This window comes from Drosophila subobscura, chromosome U, assembly GCF_008121235.1.
Source record: "Drosophila subobscura isolate 14011-0131.10 chromosome U, UCBerk_Dsub_1.0, whole genome shotgun sequence".
Classification (NCBI taxonomy): Eukaryota; Metazoa; Arthropoda; class Insecta; order Diptera; family Drosophilidae; genus Drosophila; species Drosophila subobscura.
This window is the reverse complement of record NC_048534.1, coordinates 2816979-2832260: the sequence shown is the minus strand read 5'-3', so window position 1 is coordinate 2832260 and position 15282 is coordinate 2816979. Positions and strand designations below refer to the sequence as shown.

At 44.1% G+C, this 15282-nt stretch overlaps 2 protein-coding genes across 2 annotated transcripts; one reads left to right on the top strand and one right to left on the bottom strand.

Moving 5' to 3' along the window:
* The first annotated feature begins 195 nt into the window (after positions 1-195).
* On the top strand, positions 196-7893 carry LOC117902466. The gene is made up of 11 exons (XM_034813872.1): positions 196-278; positions 2225-2846; positions 3015-3197; positions 3888-4050; positions 4175-4816; positions 4875-5442; positions 5503-6472; positions 6549-6676; positions 6734-7048; positions 7118-7207; positions 7275-7893. The coding sequence occupies exons 2-11, from the start codon at positions 2617-2619 to the stop codon at positions 7421-7423; spliced, it is 3438 nt and encodes a 1145-aa protein (XP_034669763.1). The 5' UTR covers positions 196-278; positions 2225-2616; the 3' UTR covers positions 7424-7893.
* Positions 7894-9962: 2069 nt separating this feature from the next.
* LOC117902467 (cullin-2) lies at positions 9963-14166 on the bottom strand. The gene is made up of 9 exons (XM_034813873.1): positions 14106-14166; positions 13569-13742; positions 13200-13433; positions 12049-13126; positions 11578-11695; positions 11395-11501; positions 10867-11235; positions 10680-10793; positions 9963-10623 (listed from the first exon to the last, which is right to left on the bottom strand). The coding sequence occupies exons 2-9, from the start codon at positions 13685-13687 to the stop codon at positions 10492-10494; spliced, it is 2271 nt and encodes a 756-aa protein (XP_034669764.1). The 5' UTR covers positions 13688-13742; positions 14106-14166; the 3' UTR covers positions 9963-10491.
* Between the last annotated feature and the right edge of the window lie 1116 nt (positions 14167-15282).

Here is a 15282-nt window from a genome sequence, read left to right as displayed (position 1 = left end):
ATACAAAAATTTTAGCAAAGTTCGTGGTCAAGAATGTGTTCATTATTTTCTAAACTATAGAAGAAAAATGGATCTACAAGATACATTTATAAGCCTCATTATTTTTCTCCGCGGAACTCCAGGTGTTCACCTGTATTAGTAGCGGGGGGTTTAAGTGGGTTAAGTTCGTTCTTTACCCGGTCTATCGATAAATCTGTGGTCATATAAACAAAGCTCCGGGTTGGCTCCATTTGAACGCACTTCTGTACCATCAAAAATCGCGACTTGCACGTATGAAGGTAGAAATCTTTTTCCGTGTGTGTGTGTGTATCGTGTTTCGTGTAATTCATAAGCGAATTGCAAAATTGCGAAAAGAATTATGTTTTGTTCATCGTCTGTTGTTCCCGTTTCCGTTGCCGTTGGGTTGTTATTGCCGCCGCCGTCGTCGCCGCCGCGGCGTCTGTCATTACAATTGCCCTACCATCCACCACCACCTCCGACAATTGTCGTGTCTCTCTCGCTACCCCCCTCCTACGTGAAAACACTGCTGAATTATGCTATTTTTAGCAACATTTCCAACTGGAAGTTGTCGGATTTGACCTTTTGGCAGTGAGATGAGCAAAAGCTTTTAACTGTAATTATTAGGCAAAGCCGAAAAAGTCGGTTCGTTGTTCTTCAGCGTCTCACTGTACGTGTTTGTATGTGCGTGGGTGTTTTGTGCATGTGTATGTGCGAGTGGTGTCTGCATAGGAAAAAATCGATGCCAGACTCCCTGCCAAGCAGAAACTTCATTCAGGAAAGCAAAGGCTAAGACGGGAATCGGGAATAAGCAGTGACAACGACGTCTACGTAGCCGCAGTAAATTTTGCAGTTAGACAAAGTTGCCTGCCCTGTGTGCAAATGTGTGGGAGTTGGTGTGTGTGTGTGTGTGTGGGTGGGCTGTAGCAGTTCGAACTCCTATGGACAGTTGCCGTTTTTACCGGAAATGGAATTTTTTCGTATTAGAAGCTTTAATATTGAAAAGTTTTATTGTTGTCGTCAGTGCATTGCATCCGTTGCAATCAAATCAAACTTTTTTTAGGCCAAACTAAAATGCAATTGCAAAAAGTTTTAGAAATTTTTCTGTTTCCATGTTTATATATAGCCTGTTAATGTAGGAGTAGACGGGAAGGGGGTCATGTGAAAATTGTGTGTGAATGCGCCTGACCCAAACTCCTCTCTCTCCCGGCAGGCAGGCCCCCACGGTGTATAGAAAATATGAATGAAGGAAGATTAGGTGGAAGGGGTAGAGAGGGAGTGCGCGAATAGTGTTCTCTAACACTCTCGCCAGCCATCCAGCCTCACGTTGTTGCTGTTCTCATTCTCATTCTCATTCTTCTTTTTCCTTCATTTTGTGGCTGTTGTTGTTTCTTCGCACCTCCTCTCAATTTTCCAATCTCTTTTAGTTATCGGACGAACCTAACGGTAACAACTCAAACAGAAAAATCAATGCTCAACCGTTTTTGATTAAACAATTTTTTAGAATTGGTTGTGTGTGTGAATATACTAAAATAATGTAAACGAATTTTTCAATTGGGAACAAAGGGCGAGAAGGGAACAGTGCGACATGGTCGAAAAGGGGGCCTGAAATAAATACATATATACAGAAATCCTTTAAATTAAAGAACAAAAGCGAAGCCGGTAGATGGTTTCATTTCAATTCAAAGTTAATGTCTAAACAACATTGCACATCTTGAAGTAGTAGCATTAAATCGTAGCTCCCCCAAAAATGATAAGTATAATACAAAAATTGAAAAGTCCTTGGCAAATGAATGTAATCCACACCGTATAAACAAGATAGAGACAAATCAAGGTCAATTTTGACAGAAAATATCCATACAGAAATCTTATCCCTGCCATTAGGCCGCCAATCAATGTCAATTTCCTCAGAAAACGTAACGGTAAATATCCATATCCTTAGTAGGGACTTTCCCTGATATGGGTAGAAGCTGAAAATGGGCACGCGAAGCTATGCAATAGCTCCTTAATTGGATGTCACGCTACGAAATCAATATTAATTATACATATGTATGTACATATGTATATTAATAGCGGCGGCAAATGAATGGCGAATGCCCTCCTTCCTCTCAAAGCAAAGCCTGAAGCGGGGGGAGCTTACTGCCGGAACTTTGGAACGACAGCCAAAGTCAATAATGCCAAAAACAAACTGTAAATCTCATGACCTCTCTCTCTTACACCCCCACAGAGCCCACAAAGAGCATCGCCATCTATAACATTTCGATGACGAATTTAATGACCTGAAAACATTGAGAGAAGTAGAGGACAGACGGAGAGAGAGACAGAGAGTGAGCGAGAGAGAGCAATCACTTTCACACGTTGCATAGATGAAAATTGAAAGAGCCGACAACAAAGCAACGTCAGCATCAGCGACGTTGACAGCGGCAGCGGCAGAGGCAGCGGCAGCAACAGCAACAGCAGCGTTGAAGTCTGTGGGCGCGCATTGATTACATTTTCATAATCAACGTAGCGGAGGAGGCGCACAGAGGAAAGAGAAAAAGAAGAAGCAACTACACAAAAAGAAATAGAAAGAGCAGGAGAGTGGAGTGCGGAGAGGGGGTCCCCAATGAAAATCGCATAATGGCAGCAGCACCTGAATCGTGTGGAGCACGCGATTCAAACGAAACTGAGGCTGAAACTGAATCCGAGGAGGCGTTGCAACTGGAGGTGGGGGCAGAAGCAGAAACAGAGGCTGGTGATGCCCGGGCGGATGCTGTTACCGCTGCCGCTGTCGCTGATGGTCCAGCAGACTCCGAACCCGCATTGGAGCAAGCAGCAGCTATGGCCAGCAGCGACCAACAAAAGCAAAAGTATGTCGCAATTTTTAACTGAGTTAAAATCAAATTGTTGAGCCCCCCAACCCAATACTCCTTCCCTTTCTGCTGCTGCTGGGTGTATTGGGAAATGTTGGAAGAGGAGGCGGGCATGCAACGTAGCCAGCGCAGAGCCAATTACATTTTTCATTTGATTTCTTGCAGCGAACAACATCAGTTGCAATCCCTGGAGCCCATCTCATTGGATGACATACCTGAGCCCATCAAAGTCCTCGACGACATCATATCGGAGTTCGAGGAAGCAGCCACGAAACCAGTGGCCTTGCACTGCAACAGTGGCGAGAATCAGTCCGAGGATGATGGTTACATGAGTCTCAGTCGCAAAAAGTATGTACAATTTGGGTTAATGAATTTACCAAGCGATGCTAGCGAAATTCAGCTACATCCACAATTTTGAAGATAGGAGAAAACTGAAAACGCAGTTCCGTAGAGAATGGACATATGTACATATGTATGTATGTACATATGTATGTGTCTATCAGATCCCCGAATGAGGATGTCGGCTTTATTTGCAGTGCCCACCCCCCAACCCTTCAAGCAGCTTTGTTAATTTTTGTTCGCACACTCTGCCTTGTGAAGTGTGTTAGGCTCTAGGCTAAAATGGCGTATTGGCTTGAGAAGTTATTTAATTGATGATGTAGATATTCGAAAATATAAGGTTTCATTATGTACATGCATATATGTATACATACACATGTATCTGTATATGTATGTACATATGGACATTGTATATGCATACACAGACACGGACTGAGTAACGGGTATAAAAGTCTCCATTTATGAATTGGTTTCCATAAAACTTAAAAAAAGGCAGGCATATACAGTTTTATTCTACAAAATTTAGAGCCGTGCCAAAAATTTCAAAATGTATTCTGTCAGAAATTCATTGAAGCGATCCTTTCCACACAATTGAACAGACGAATCTGCCCATCACTAAACGACACATCTAATTATGCAAAAGATTCCCAACACACGTTCCAACATGATAACACAGATTATCAATTTTCACTTAACCAGCATGTCCAAAAAGGATTCGGAAGATGTGCCACAGACACCCAGCACAGACACCGTGCCCGAGGGAAGTTTCAATGAAGTCGATGGCACAGCTGAGAATCTAGCCAAATTATCTGAGGCAGAGCATGGCCAGGAAATGCAAACGCCACTAATACAGACAACGTTGGTGAGTAATAGGATGGTAGGATCCATCCATCTAGCATTCTGGCTAATGGGAAACCAATTAATTCACCGCACACACATTCCCATCCCCTGTTCTGGCACCCCTAAACCAATCCCAACCCCCACAGCCTAAGGCTCGCAGTGCAAATTCGACGCCGGCCACAAACTCCAACTACTCGAGTCTGCCCTGCTGTGGTGCCAGAACCTCTGCCGCCTCGAATTTGGGTGGCGTGTCCGTGGTCGATTCCTCAAGTGGATTGGCCTCCATTCGTCCGGGAAGCAGCTGCAATGGGGAGCGAAATGCACTGGGCATCGACATCAGTGCCGTGCACAATGCCGTGCTGAGGGGCAACCTGGCCAAGCTGCCGGAGCCAATCGTAAATGAACATCCGGTCACCATTTACCCGGGTCCATCGGCCAAGGCAGCATCTGGCGAGGGGGCACGTAACAAGCGTCTGCTCAGTTCGGTGGAGAAGCACAAGGAGATCTGTCACATGCTCAATCCACATTCCAACAGTTCCACCTCCTCGTCCGGCTCACAGCATACATCAAGCGGCGAGGCCTCGCCCCTGGCTTCCCATATGAATGTGGCCTCCTCAAAGCCGACCAAGGAGGACGACTATTCGGAGGACTCGCTGGAAGAGTCCACCATCTCCACGGATCTGACGCCCGTCAAACAGAACGGTGTGGCCTGGGAGATTCATTTCAAGAGCAATAAGAAGAAATCTAGTGGTTCAAAGAGGACCAGCAGTGGTGCCACATCTAAAAAGGTTTGACCTCAAAGCGACACATGGAAGCCACAAATGTTTATGCCCCTCCCTTTTGCAGCAACAACAGCAGCAGCGAACAGAGAACTTGGACGACTTCAACAACAGCTTTGCGTACAACGAGCATAGCATGCTGGGCAAGGGGACCTTCATTATTCGCCGAGCCACGGCCAAGAAGCCACCCCGTGCATCGGAGGTGTTTAGCATACCGAAGCCACCGCGAACTTCGCTCGGGGGCGGTAGCGGTGGCGGTGGCGGTGGCGGAGCTGGAGCCATTAGCAACGAGTTCTACACCAGCGACAGCGAGCAAAGCGAATCTGCACCGTTGCCACCGCCCCCCACTTCTGCTGAGATGAACTTCATCTACAAGGAGTGCGAGGCGAATGCGGCGCACACTCGTCGGGGACTGGAGATGGCCGCAGCCCATAGAGCGGCCCTGTCGCTGGACATTGCCGAGGCCCAGGAGCAGCTGGTACACATCAAGCCCGCAAAGAGCAAGACAGCGATGCTGACAGAGAAGCGACTGAGTGCCGAGTCCATGCCGGACAACACCTCGAGCAGTGAGGAGTTCGATGAGGCGCGTCTTAATGGGAATCCCAGTTACGAGATGTTTGCTTACAATGGAAATGGTAAGTGTCCGCAAGCTGAATCTTAAAACTTTGAAACTGAATATCGTTCCACTTTTTCAGACACACGGGTCTCGAATGCCACCACACCTCACACAGATCTGGCCCCCACTCTGGAGGAGGACGAAGAGCTGTCGGACTTTAGCTACGGCTGTGCCCCACTCAAACAGATTGAGCACAATATTAGCGCGTTGCTCCGTGGCGACATACCCATTGGAGGCCAGCCACCTGCTGGAGGGGCAGCTGCTGCTGCTGCGGCCTCGGCTGCGGCTGCGGCTGCCGCAGAGCTCCATGCCAAGCGAATTCTCGAATTTCGTCCCGGCGTGCACAAGTCGGAGAGCGCCAAAGAGATGCTGTTGTCGCAGATACCGGCATTTGGGCCCCTGCCACCCTCGCCGCCCAGCTCTAATCCGGATCTCTTCGACTACGATGCCCCACTGCCGCCGTCTCCGGTGGAGCCACGCAAGCAGCTGGAACTGCCAACGGCCTTGAATGCCACGCCACCGAATCGCGGCACCACTGTGGCCGAGGTGCACGCCACCGCCTCGGGCACGGCTGTGCACAGCAATAGCCATACGCGACGCAGTCGCGACAACGTTGCTGCTGTGCGTCACTTCAATGACGAGCTGCCACCGCCGCCGGCGCCAGCCCATCAGTCGACCAGCTTTATTGAGGGTCTGCCCGGACCACCGATGGTGCCACCGCATCGTGCCGGCGGTGGGGGTGGCCACTCGTCCAACACCATGAAGTCCTGGAGCATTGACTCGCAGTATCGCAAGCGATCCCCCAAGCTCTTTGGTCACTATAGCAGTGGCAGCGGCATAACAACACCCACTGGTCTGGGCCAGATGCCACCGCTGCCCCCACCCCCAGTCATGGGTACCATGAGCTCGTGCGGAGATGGGGGGTCGGGTTCGTATCAACGCAGGTACATCAATTACGGCACCAAGCGCAGCCTAAAGCAGTCGCCGCGCGAGGAGCATCGCCTGCAAACCTCATGTAGTCTTCCTGAAACACCAATCTTTGCCAGAGGGTGAGTGATTGCAGCAGCACCACCAGTATAGGAGATATAGTGATGATTGAATGCAATTTGCCTACTTCCAATGCAGCTGTGACATACCACGTACGCCATATCGTCGCCAAAATGAGCCCCTTCCGGCGAGTGGCTGTCGCACCGCACCTAGATCAAGCACATCCAACAGCATCAACATGGGCACATCCATATTGGGCATTGGAGGTGAGTGCATCCATTAGAATGCTTATGCAGCTATCTACCAATTACGAACCCATCTAGGTGGCAATTACGGCACTGCCCAAATTTGTCGCCAGCGTTCGATCAATCATGCCTTGGCCTCCAATGAGATGCTGCGCATGACTGGCGCACCAGCACGCGGCTGGTATCCGAAGCAGCGTGGCATGCGTCCGGCCTCAACGGAGAATATTGATCGCTTGGCCTCTGTGCGTGTGTGGGACAATCCGACGGGTATGTCCGGTACAGGACAATCTCGTAAACCACTGACTTTGCCACCGAATCTGACGCCTTCCTTTTTGAACAAATCACCGCGTGAGGCACTCAGGCGTGTGACCAGCTTGCTGATAACCAAGAAAAGTGGGTGTAACGGCAGGAGTTGTATTAGTATCAGTATCTTTATAAAAGTTTGTCTTTAATCCTGGCCAGAACACAACAAGGACCGAAAGCACAAGGCTTATTGCGAACAACCCATGGATGACAGCAACAGCAAGCATGCCTATGAATTTGAGGCGATTGGTAAGAAGTCATGGATACAATGCACTTCTCCTGTATTCCATAGTCATTCATAACATTTTATGTTTAGGTTCAAACAAGAAAAAAGACAACACCAATAGTCGCAAGGATAATGGAGCTGTGGGTGTAACGGCACCGGCCACCAATCCCAAGCCCAAGAAGAAAGGTCTCTTCAAAACGCTTTGGAAGCGTACGAAAACAGCCTCGCTGGATCACTAGGGGATGGAAGCCTTTTTATAGAGAGTTCCCAACAAGCACTGCCCCTCTGCCACGCCAACCTTTAGGATATGACTTATATACATGCATACCCTATCACCATATAGAATCGAAGAAGATGATAATAACCCTGCACTTTCACATTTGTATATGGGGGAGTTGATAGCCCCGAGTCGTATCTACGTATTCCACCACAACTTTATTGTTCTTCGCGGCTCGGTCGCTCGATCACACTCACTCTCGCCTACTCATCCAAATCAGATCAAAAACAAAACAAAAATCTTTCTCACGCTCTCACGTGTTCGCCTGTTCGTTCACCTTGAACATTGAATTGAAGCAATTTATATACACATCGCATCGTTTATATCGGTCATAAAGTATTGAGTAAAAACTGAATAATTCAAATGCACAAAAGCCGTGAATCGTAAAGACTGAAAACAAGTGAAAAAAGAGTAAAACAAAAATTTAAAAACCAAAAAGCCAAAAAAAACACTCAATGACAAAAATGTAATGAAAAAAACCATATGAAAATTATATTCAGCACTATCTCACCAGGCAGTTATAGATTGATCACAATGCCATGAGTATTGGTGTGTGTGATCTTTCATTATACTCCCCCTCACAGACCGTGAACTTGCCAAAAACGAAACCCACAAAATTAATGCAATTATTCCTTGGCCGTAAAACGCAGAAGCACGCAACGATGGATGGGGTAAGCAAATGCAGACAGAGATTTACACAACTTATACAAGCACTGAATTTATATATATATACGTATCTACTATATGTGCGAGTATGGGCGCTATATTACATATAGTTTGAACTAACAACTGAACCGTTTAGGGTGCCAGGCAGCATTACTTACTTTATATGATGATGATGTTTGATACTTCAAGCACTTTTTGTGTAGCTGAGAATTAAGTTTTTAGGGTTCGATGATACTTACGATTGTTGGCCAGGATAAAGGAGAAACAGTATTTGAAAAGAAAGAAACGGATGGGATGGGCAAAGTGCAATTATGTGGTAGTTCTACGTTCCGTATCGAAAGTAATTCACAGCAGTCCAAGAACCGCGAATCCTTATACAACCAGTCAAGAAATCCACTACCAAATTCAAGTAAAGATAATACATATTTAATTTCGAAATGAAAAAAATTATAAAATAATGAAGTTACGCCCTCCACATTTCAAAGAATGTTTGATAAAAAAATACCAAAAATAAGAAAAACACGAAGAAAATTCGAAAATGAATTTGATGAAAAATCTGTTCATAAAAATGCTCAACTCGATTTTACCAGCGAGCATTTCTCATTTTTTGAGCGCTAATATAGATGGATAGTTTGGGGATTATAAACTGCAATAACAACAACAAAACTGTAAACGTTTACTAGTCATTAAATAATTAAAAACAAAACGAAAAAAAAACAGAATGATATATTATATTGTATGGGAGATAACATATTTTTTATTAACACTCCTTCACTGATAAACCAACACGCTGGAGATGAGATTGAAGTTAGGCAGCATCTTACGAGCAGCAGCAGGAGGAGGTGGTGGCCAATATCCCCCGCCCCCCCTCTTAGAGCAAGTTGAAAGTATTATTAACGAATTATATATTATATGCTATAGAAAGTTGGTATTTATTATTATTACAATATATATATGTACATTTATTTGAATTAATATTATTGAATATATATTTTTTAGACAAGTAGCATGCAAATGAATAGAAAGATTTGAAAACCAAAAAAAGGAAGAAAAAAAAACAGAACGGGAAAACGAAATGCAAATTAAAATCATAAAAAGAAAATGGGCAAATAAATTATATTCCATGAACGGCAAATGCAAATAAAACAATAATATTCACTCAATTAAAAATCTATTTTTTCATTCTTCTATGAACTAAAATGAAATTAACACTAAACTCACGCATTCTTCTAACGAAAAAAAAAAACTTTCGACCTAAGCCGTCAGATAAAAATAGTTAATAATTTAATGTGGGATACAATTCCGACATCATTTCAAATGACAAATTACAATAAAATCTCACGAAAACCAAACATACAGAAAACACACATGCCATACAGCCAGTTAGCAGATAGCCAGCATAGAAAACAACAGATAAAAGAGTAAAAATTATATAATTTTTTAATCATGAAAATGAAGAATTTTTAAAATAAACAATATTATGAGGGTTAAAGAAATGAAATAAAGAGAATAGCATTGAACAGAAAATAAATAACTTTGTTTTTTTAATCGAAATATTAATAGATCCGAACAAGTGTAGGCACTATTCGAAGTATCATCTAACGTTAAATATGAGTAAATAACATTTTAATTTATTTACAAATATATAGTATTCCTTAGTTGTTAGGTTCGATATTTTATGTGTACATATGTACTTGTTCTCGTCCACTCTCTGTGTGGTCCTGCCTGTCTAGATATACGGATATACGGAACACCATGGAATCGGAATTCACGTTTGTTTGTGTGTTGAGGAAGAAATATTTCGCATATATGGACATACTTCACATACAAATCTGTTTTCGGTTTTTATTATACAACTTTTAAATTTGTTTGTTCTGCTTTGTGCGTGTGCGCATAAAACCAGATAAATATACAATACACAAAATGGGATATATCTACAATGTAAAACACACGCATTAAATCAAAACGAGGCGACTAACTAAGCTAAATTAAAAGTATCAGTAACATCATCGATCGATCGCCGCCACTCATTTTTTCATTCCGATAAGCTAAGATCATAAACCAAAAATGATTAAATTGCATCACCTACAGCATTCCATTTCCTGCGTGCTTGTGTCAACGCTCTTTTCAGGAATATTTAAATCAGACAAAATAATTGGTTAATATATTTAGCTGACGACACTTTCTTGTCCATTTTTGAGCTTGGATAAGACAAAATATATAACGTTTGTGTTTACATCCTCTGTGTGTGTTTGTATTGTGTGTGTGTTTGGAGTTTTTGGATTTTGTTATTTTGTTTTACGAGTTAAATAATCTCCACAATTAACGCCAAAGAGTTGGGCTTGCTCCAAGCACACATGTTGCCTAGGCCATGTAACTATATTCGTCTCCCGAATTAGCAGTTCTCTCAATATATTGTTTATCAATTAAGGATTCCACACACTTTTTGATCATTGCAATATTGGGTGTAAAGCTGACTTTCGATAATGACAGGACCTATAAAGAGTTATACATTTTAGTTTCATCTATACTCTATAGTTCAAGACACACACCTCTTGTATTAACGCATTATGCTTCAACACTTTGCGCGCCTTCATAATTCGCACAATGGCTGCCTGCAGAAACAGCTTGCGATCCTCATCCACCGAGTTGATCGTATGCTCCACCTAAATGAAAATAAATTTGCGTTTAAAAATACATTCAGATAATACACAAGATATCGTTATCACTCTCGCTCACCTCCTGGGGCGTTTCCTTTTGTAGTGCCGAGCTTATCTTAAATTTCGTCCGCTTATTTGTATACTCCATATTTAAGTCGATACGTGTCTCCCCGGCGAGATTCTCTGAGCTGGCATTCAACAGCTTTGACTCAATCATTGGCTGCATGTGCTTCTGAAACGTTTCATCATTCAGCTGCAGCGTGTTCTGTATCTCCCGACAGCTCAAGCTGTCGCATGTCTCGAACAGCAATATTATCGCCATTTGATACGTTTGCATTGTTACAATATAGGACTTCTTCAAATGACTAAGCTTCAGCTCGCCATGGCACATGTGATGAAGCCACGTTAGCTTACGGCCACTAAATAATTTATGATAATAGTCCTCAAACTGAAAGAGATAAATAAAGACTCGGGTCAGCATCTACCTTGTGGTTAGAAGACAAATGAGAAAAATCGATTTCACTGCCTGGTGCATCTTTGAGTTTGATTTCCAGGAACATGCTGCGTTGCTTCGTTACGGCCCCCTCCCCATTCCAATACTACGTACCATTTTAATTGATTTTTCAAACTCCTGTGGCACGGCAAATGGTATAACCTGCGTTGAGCCCAATGGCCAGGCGCCAGCCTGCAGCACCTTAATCGACAGATTGATGCCTGTACGGGGCAGGGAAGAAGAGGGAGAATACATTTATTAAGAAATCAAGCCATAAATTAACGGTGAACGACTTGCCCAGCTCGACGTTGGTGTCCTTAAGGTGAGTGTTGAACTTGTTGTTCAGATCTGTCGACACCGAAATGTCCGTAAACATGCGATGCAGCTTATTGGTGAATTCATAACCGCAGGCTTGCTATAAAGATACAGATAATCAGGGATTAGTGGGGTAAAACAATGTGATTACTGCCGAAGAACGTATCAAACTCTATCGCTATTGCGGCTTAGTAATCACAAAAGATCTCTTCAGCTTTATCGTTTTAATTGAATTATCGATACGAATGGTTAAATTGTGTGAGTTACGAAAGGTCAGGTCTTTCGTTATCAAGCCGGGGCTGTTGATTACAGTTTGCGTGCATGATTTTACGGACAAAAAAACACACACACACACACACATTTATTGCGTCGTCACGCAAAAAATGTGCTGAGGAAGAACTATGTATAGCACTCGAGCTCTATTAATGACTAGACAGAAATGTAGAAATATACCTTTAATCGGTTGATCATGCCCTCCTCCGCATCCATACTCTGGCTCTGCTCGTGTATCAGTCGCTTGGCTAGCAATCGACTGTAGAACTTTTGATAGACATCCTTGTCCTCGATGTACTTGAATATGGTGATGTTGTTGGTGAGCTTCTGATCGATTTCTGCCTCGCAGGTCTTCGATTTCTTCAGAAGAGTGTCACAATACCGGGCCACATACTCTGCACTGCGACATGGCACACGCTCACTGGGCCGACGATTGATCACACTGGCGCACGCCTTGTCCAGGGCGCTCAGGAACAGTGAGTCGTTCTCAAAGACATCGCCGATCAGCTCTTGATACTTCTGATGCACCTTCAGCATATTCTCAACGAAGGAGATGTGTATATTCTCGCCCTTTAGCGCCGACACCGTCTCCAGGCCCTCGTTCTTGATGTGTTCGAGGAAGGTTTGGATGAGCTCGGACTTTAAATGATCGGGTATGGGCTTCAGTACGATGTACATATTCCGCAGATCCTGTCGCCGCTCCTCGGACACCATCTCGCGACACTCCGAGTAGATAAAGCCCAGACGATCGTTAATAAACTTCTCCTCGCACTGTTTCCGCAGCTTGGCCAGCGAGCTGACATGCAGGAATTTTTGTGCCCGTCTGCTTTCGTACTCCAGTATCCGGATCACCTCCTGCATGTACTGCGAGACGGTGCATCGCTGCAGCAGCTTGTTGGCCTCGTCTGTGTAGTAGGCGCCGCTGGCCTCCAGCATGGGTGCCTCAAATAGATCCTGGTAGAGCTTCAGCGAGCCGCTCTTCTTATAGTCCTGCACCTCGACGAAACTGTGGATGACACCGTTGATGATCTGCACTCGATGATGGTCGAGGGTGCCGTTGCTGGCCCGATCCGCGGCAATGCCTTCTAGGACGTGTCGCACCAGCTCCGTTGCCAAATACTCGACCATATACAGTCGCCATATGTCCAGGCCAAGCTCACCAATCTCCATCTGTTCGGCTGCATCGCCCGACACATTGCCGTAGAACGATTCCGTGTCGGTGATCTTTTGTTTCTTGATATGCTGCTGGTTCAGATAGCTGCAAGAGAGGAATTACACAAATAAGAAAGGCCGTGTCTCGGTGACTCGTATACCTGCTGGTATGCGCTTACATGTACAACTGATGCAGATACTTGATGCCCTGGCTATACTCCATCCAGGTGGTGTAGTAGCGCTGCAGTAAGTCCGGCTTGCTGAGGGATTTGTTCGCATTGGCTGCATCCGTCTCCGAGAGCACCTTCTGGGCGAGCATCTCCTGTACGTGCTTCTCGAGGAAATGCTTTGTCTCGGTGTACAGACGATCGGCCATCGGTTCCGGCTGCGCCACGCACAACGTATATACATCGCTATAAGTGTGTGGTATGTTTCGATTCGATTCGTTAGTGTGTGTGCGTGTATATGAGATGGGGCAATTTTTAGCAATTTCAGTTTTTTTGGCAACTCATGCCGCAGCGCCGTCACCCGTCATCACACTTACATACCTAAAACTCGTATTCCATACGGCCCGTTCCACTTTGCTCAATGTTATCACCGACTCTGCTATGCAGCGCAAGCGCGGCCAAACATCAACAAATTCCACTATTTTTGGCTTCAGAGACATCTCGTGCGTGTGTGTGGGTGTGTGGGTCCGTCTGGGGTTTGGTTTGGATGGTGGACTTGTTGGTTTTCATTTTGCAGCAGTAGCAGTATCAGCAGCAGCATCAGGAGCGGGGCGAGCCGAGGAGAAAGGAAAGTAAGGTAAATCCAAGTAAGCACAATTTTCATTTCTTTCTATCCAACAATTACAACAACAAAAGCTGCAGTGGCAGCAACAACAATAGCAAAAGCAACGGCGACCCTCATTTATACGTGGGCAGCGCTGCTTGCAGCATAATCACGGCCAGGCGAGGGAGAGAACGTCGCGACGGGGGCCACAGCGCGTTTCACCTTGCACTGCACTGCACTTAATTAATGAATAAGTTCACAGTTGGAGGGCCACCGTTGCCATTGACAACGGCGTTATCAATGACAGCACTCACCTACTACTCAATTAATTTATTTACTAATTAATTACGCCGAAAATTTAGTTTTTTGCACCTTTTGCTAGTCGAAGCAGTGTGACCGCGGGACCGACAGACCCTCGGAAATATACTAAAATATAACTTCTCATTTTATAAATATACCGCAAAGATACCGTCATTCTTAAATCATTTTCCTCGATGTTGCTAGTCTGTTTAACATTACTAACTAGTTAGAGTTCCTACCTTTGAAACTGTAGTTCTACTCGAATTATCATTCAATTCTCCACAAAATTGGCTGATTTTCATGACTTGTCTTTATTGCATTGATTGCAAAATAAGATTAAAACTATAAAGGTCAACCAATTATATATCGTAAAAAGTTACGTGTGTATTTTACAATTTGTTGCTGGCCAACCGATAGTATAGTATAGTATGGGCACTTGTGTGTTGACTCATTGTTGTGATGAAAATTCTCATGTTGCGAAGGAGAAACATTCCTTAAGAGAGAGAGAGAAAGTCCCTACTGAGAAGAAAGAAAATCTTCAAGGAACATTCGAAAAACATGCGTATGGTAGTTTCGATAGCCTATATTCTTGAATATTCATTACAAAATGAAATTTAGTAGACCGATGAAATTCATTAAATAATGGTATATTTAATTTTATACACCGATATACCGTAAATATACATTGAACTCATTTTCGTAGTTAAAATATCCCCAAAAGTATACAATATATGCTCACCTGCAGTATTTGACGAGGGCTGGCGCAGTTGTTGGGTTAGTGTATCCGTTTCCACTGTCCCCTTACAGTTGTTTATGGTTGTTCATCAACAAATGTGTATTTTAGAACATAATATTTTAGAAAACATGAATATTTTCCTAGCTAGCTTGTCTAGGTTTACATAAAATTCATTTGTCACTTTTATCTGACACCAGATATTTTGGCTCTGTTCGTTTCGTTGTTCATATCGTGAGTTTATTTCATTGCTGTAAAACGCGTTTGGTTTGTTCTGTTTCTTAAGCATTTTTTGGCGGTGGTTTGAATTTCTGCAAAATAAGATTATATTCGCGGCTCCCGTTTTGCAGATAGCACAGCAACAGCAGTAGCCAGTAGCCAGTAGCCAACACAGAGTCCACCGCTGACATGGAATGACATGCAAGAACGGGACAACCTGCAGCACGAGTAGATCCAGC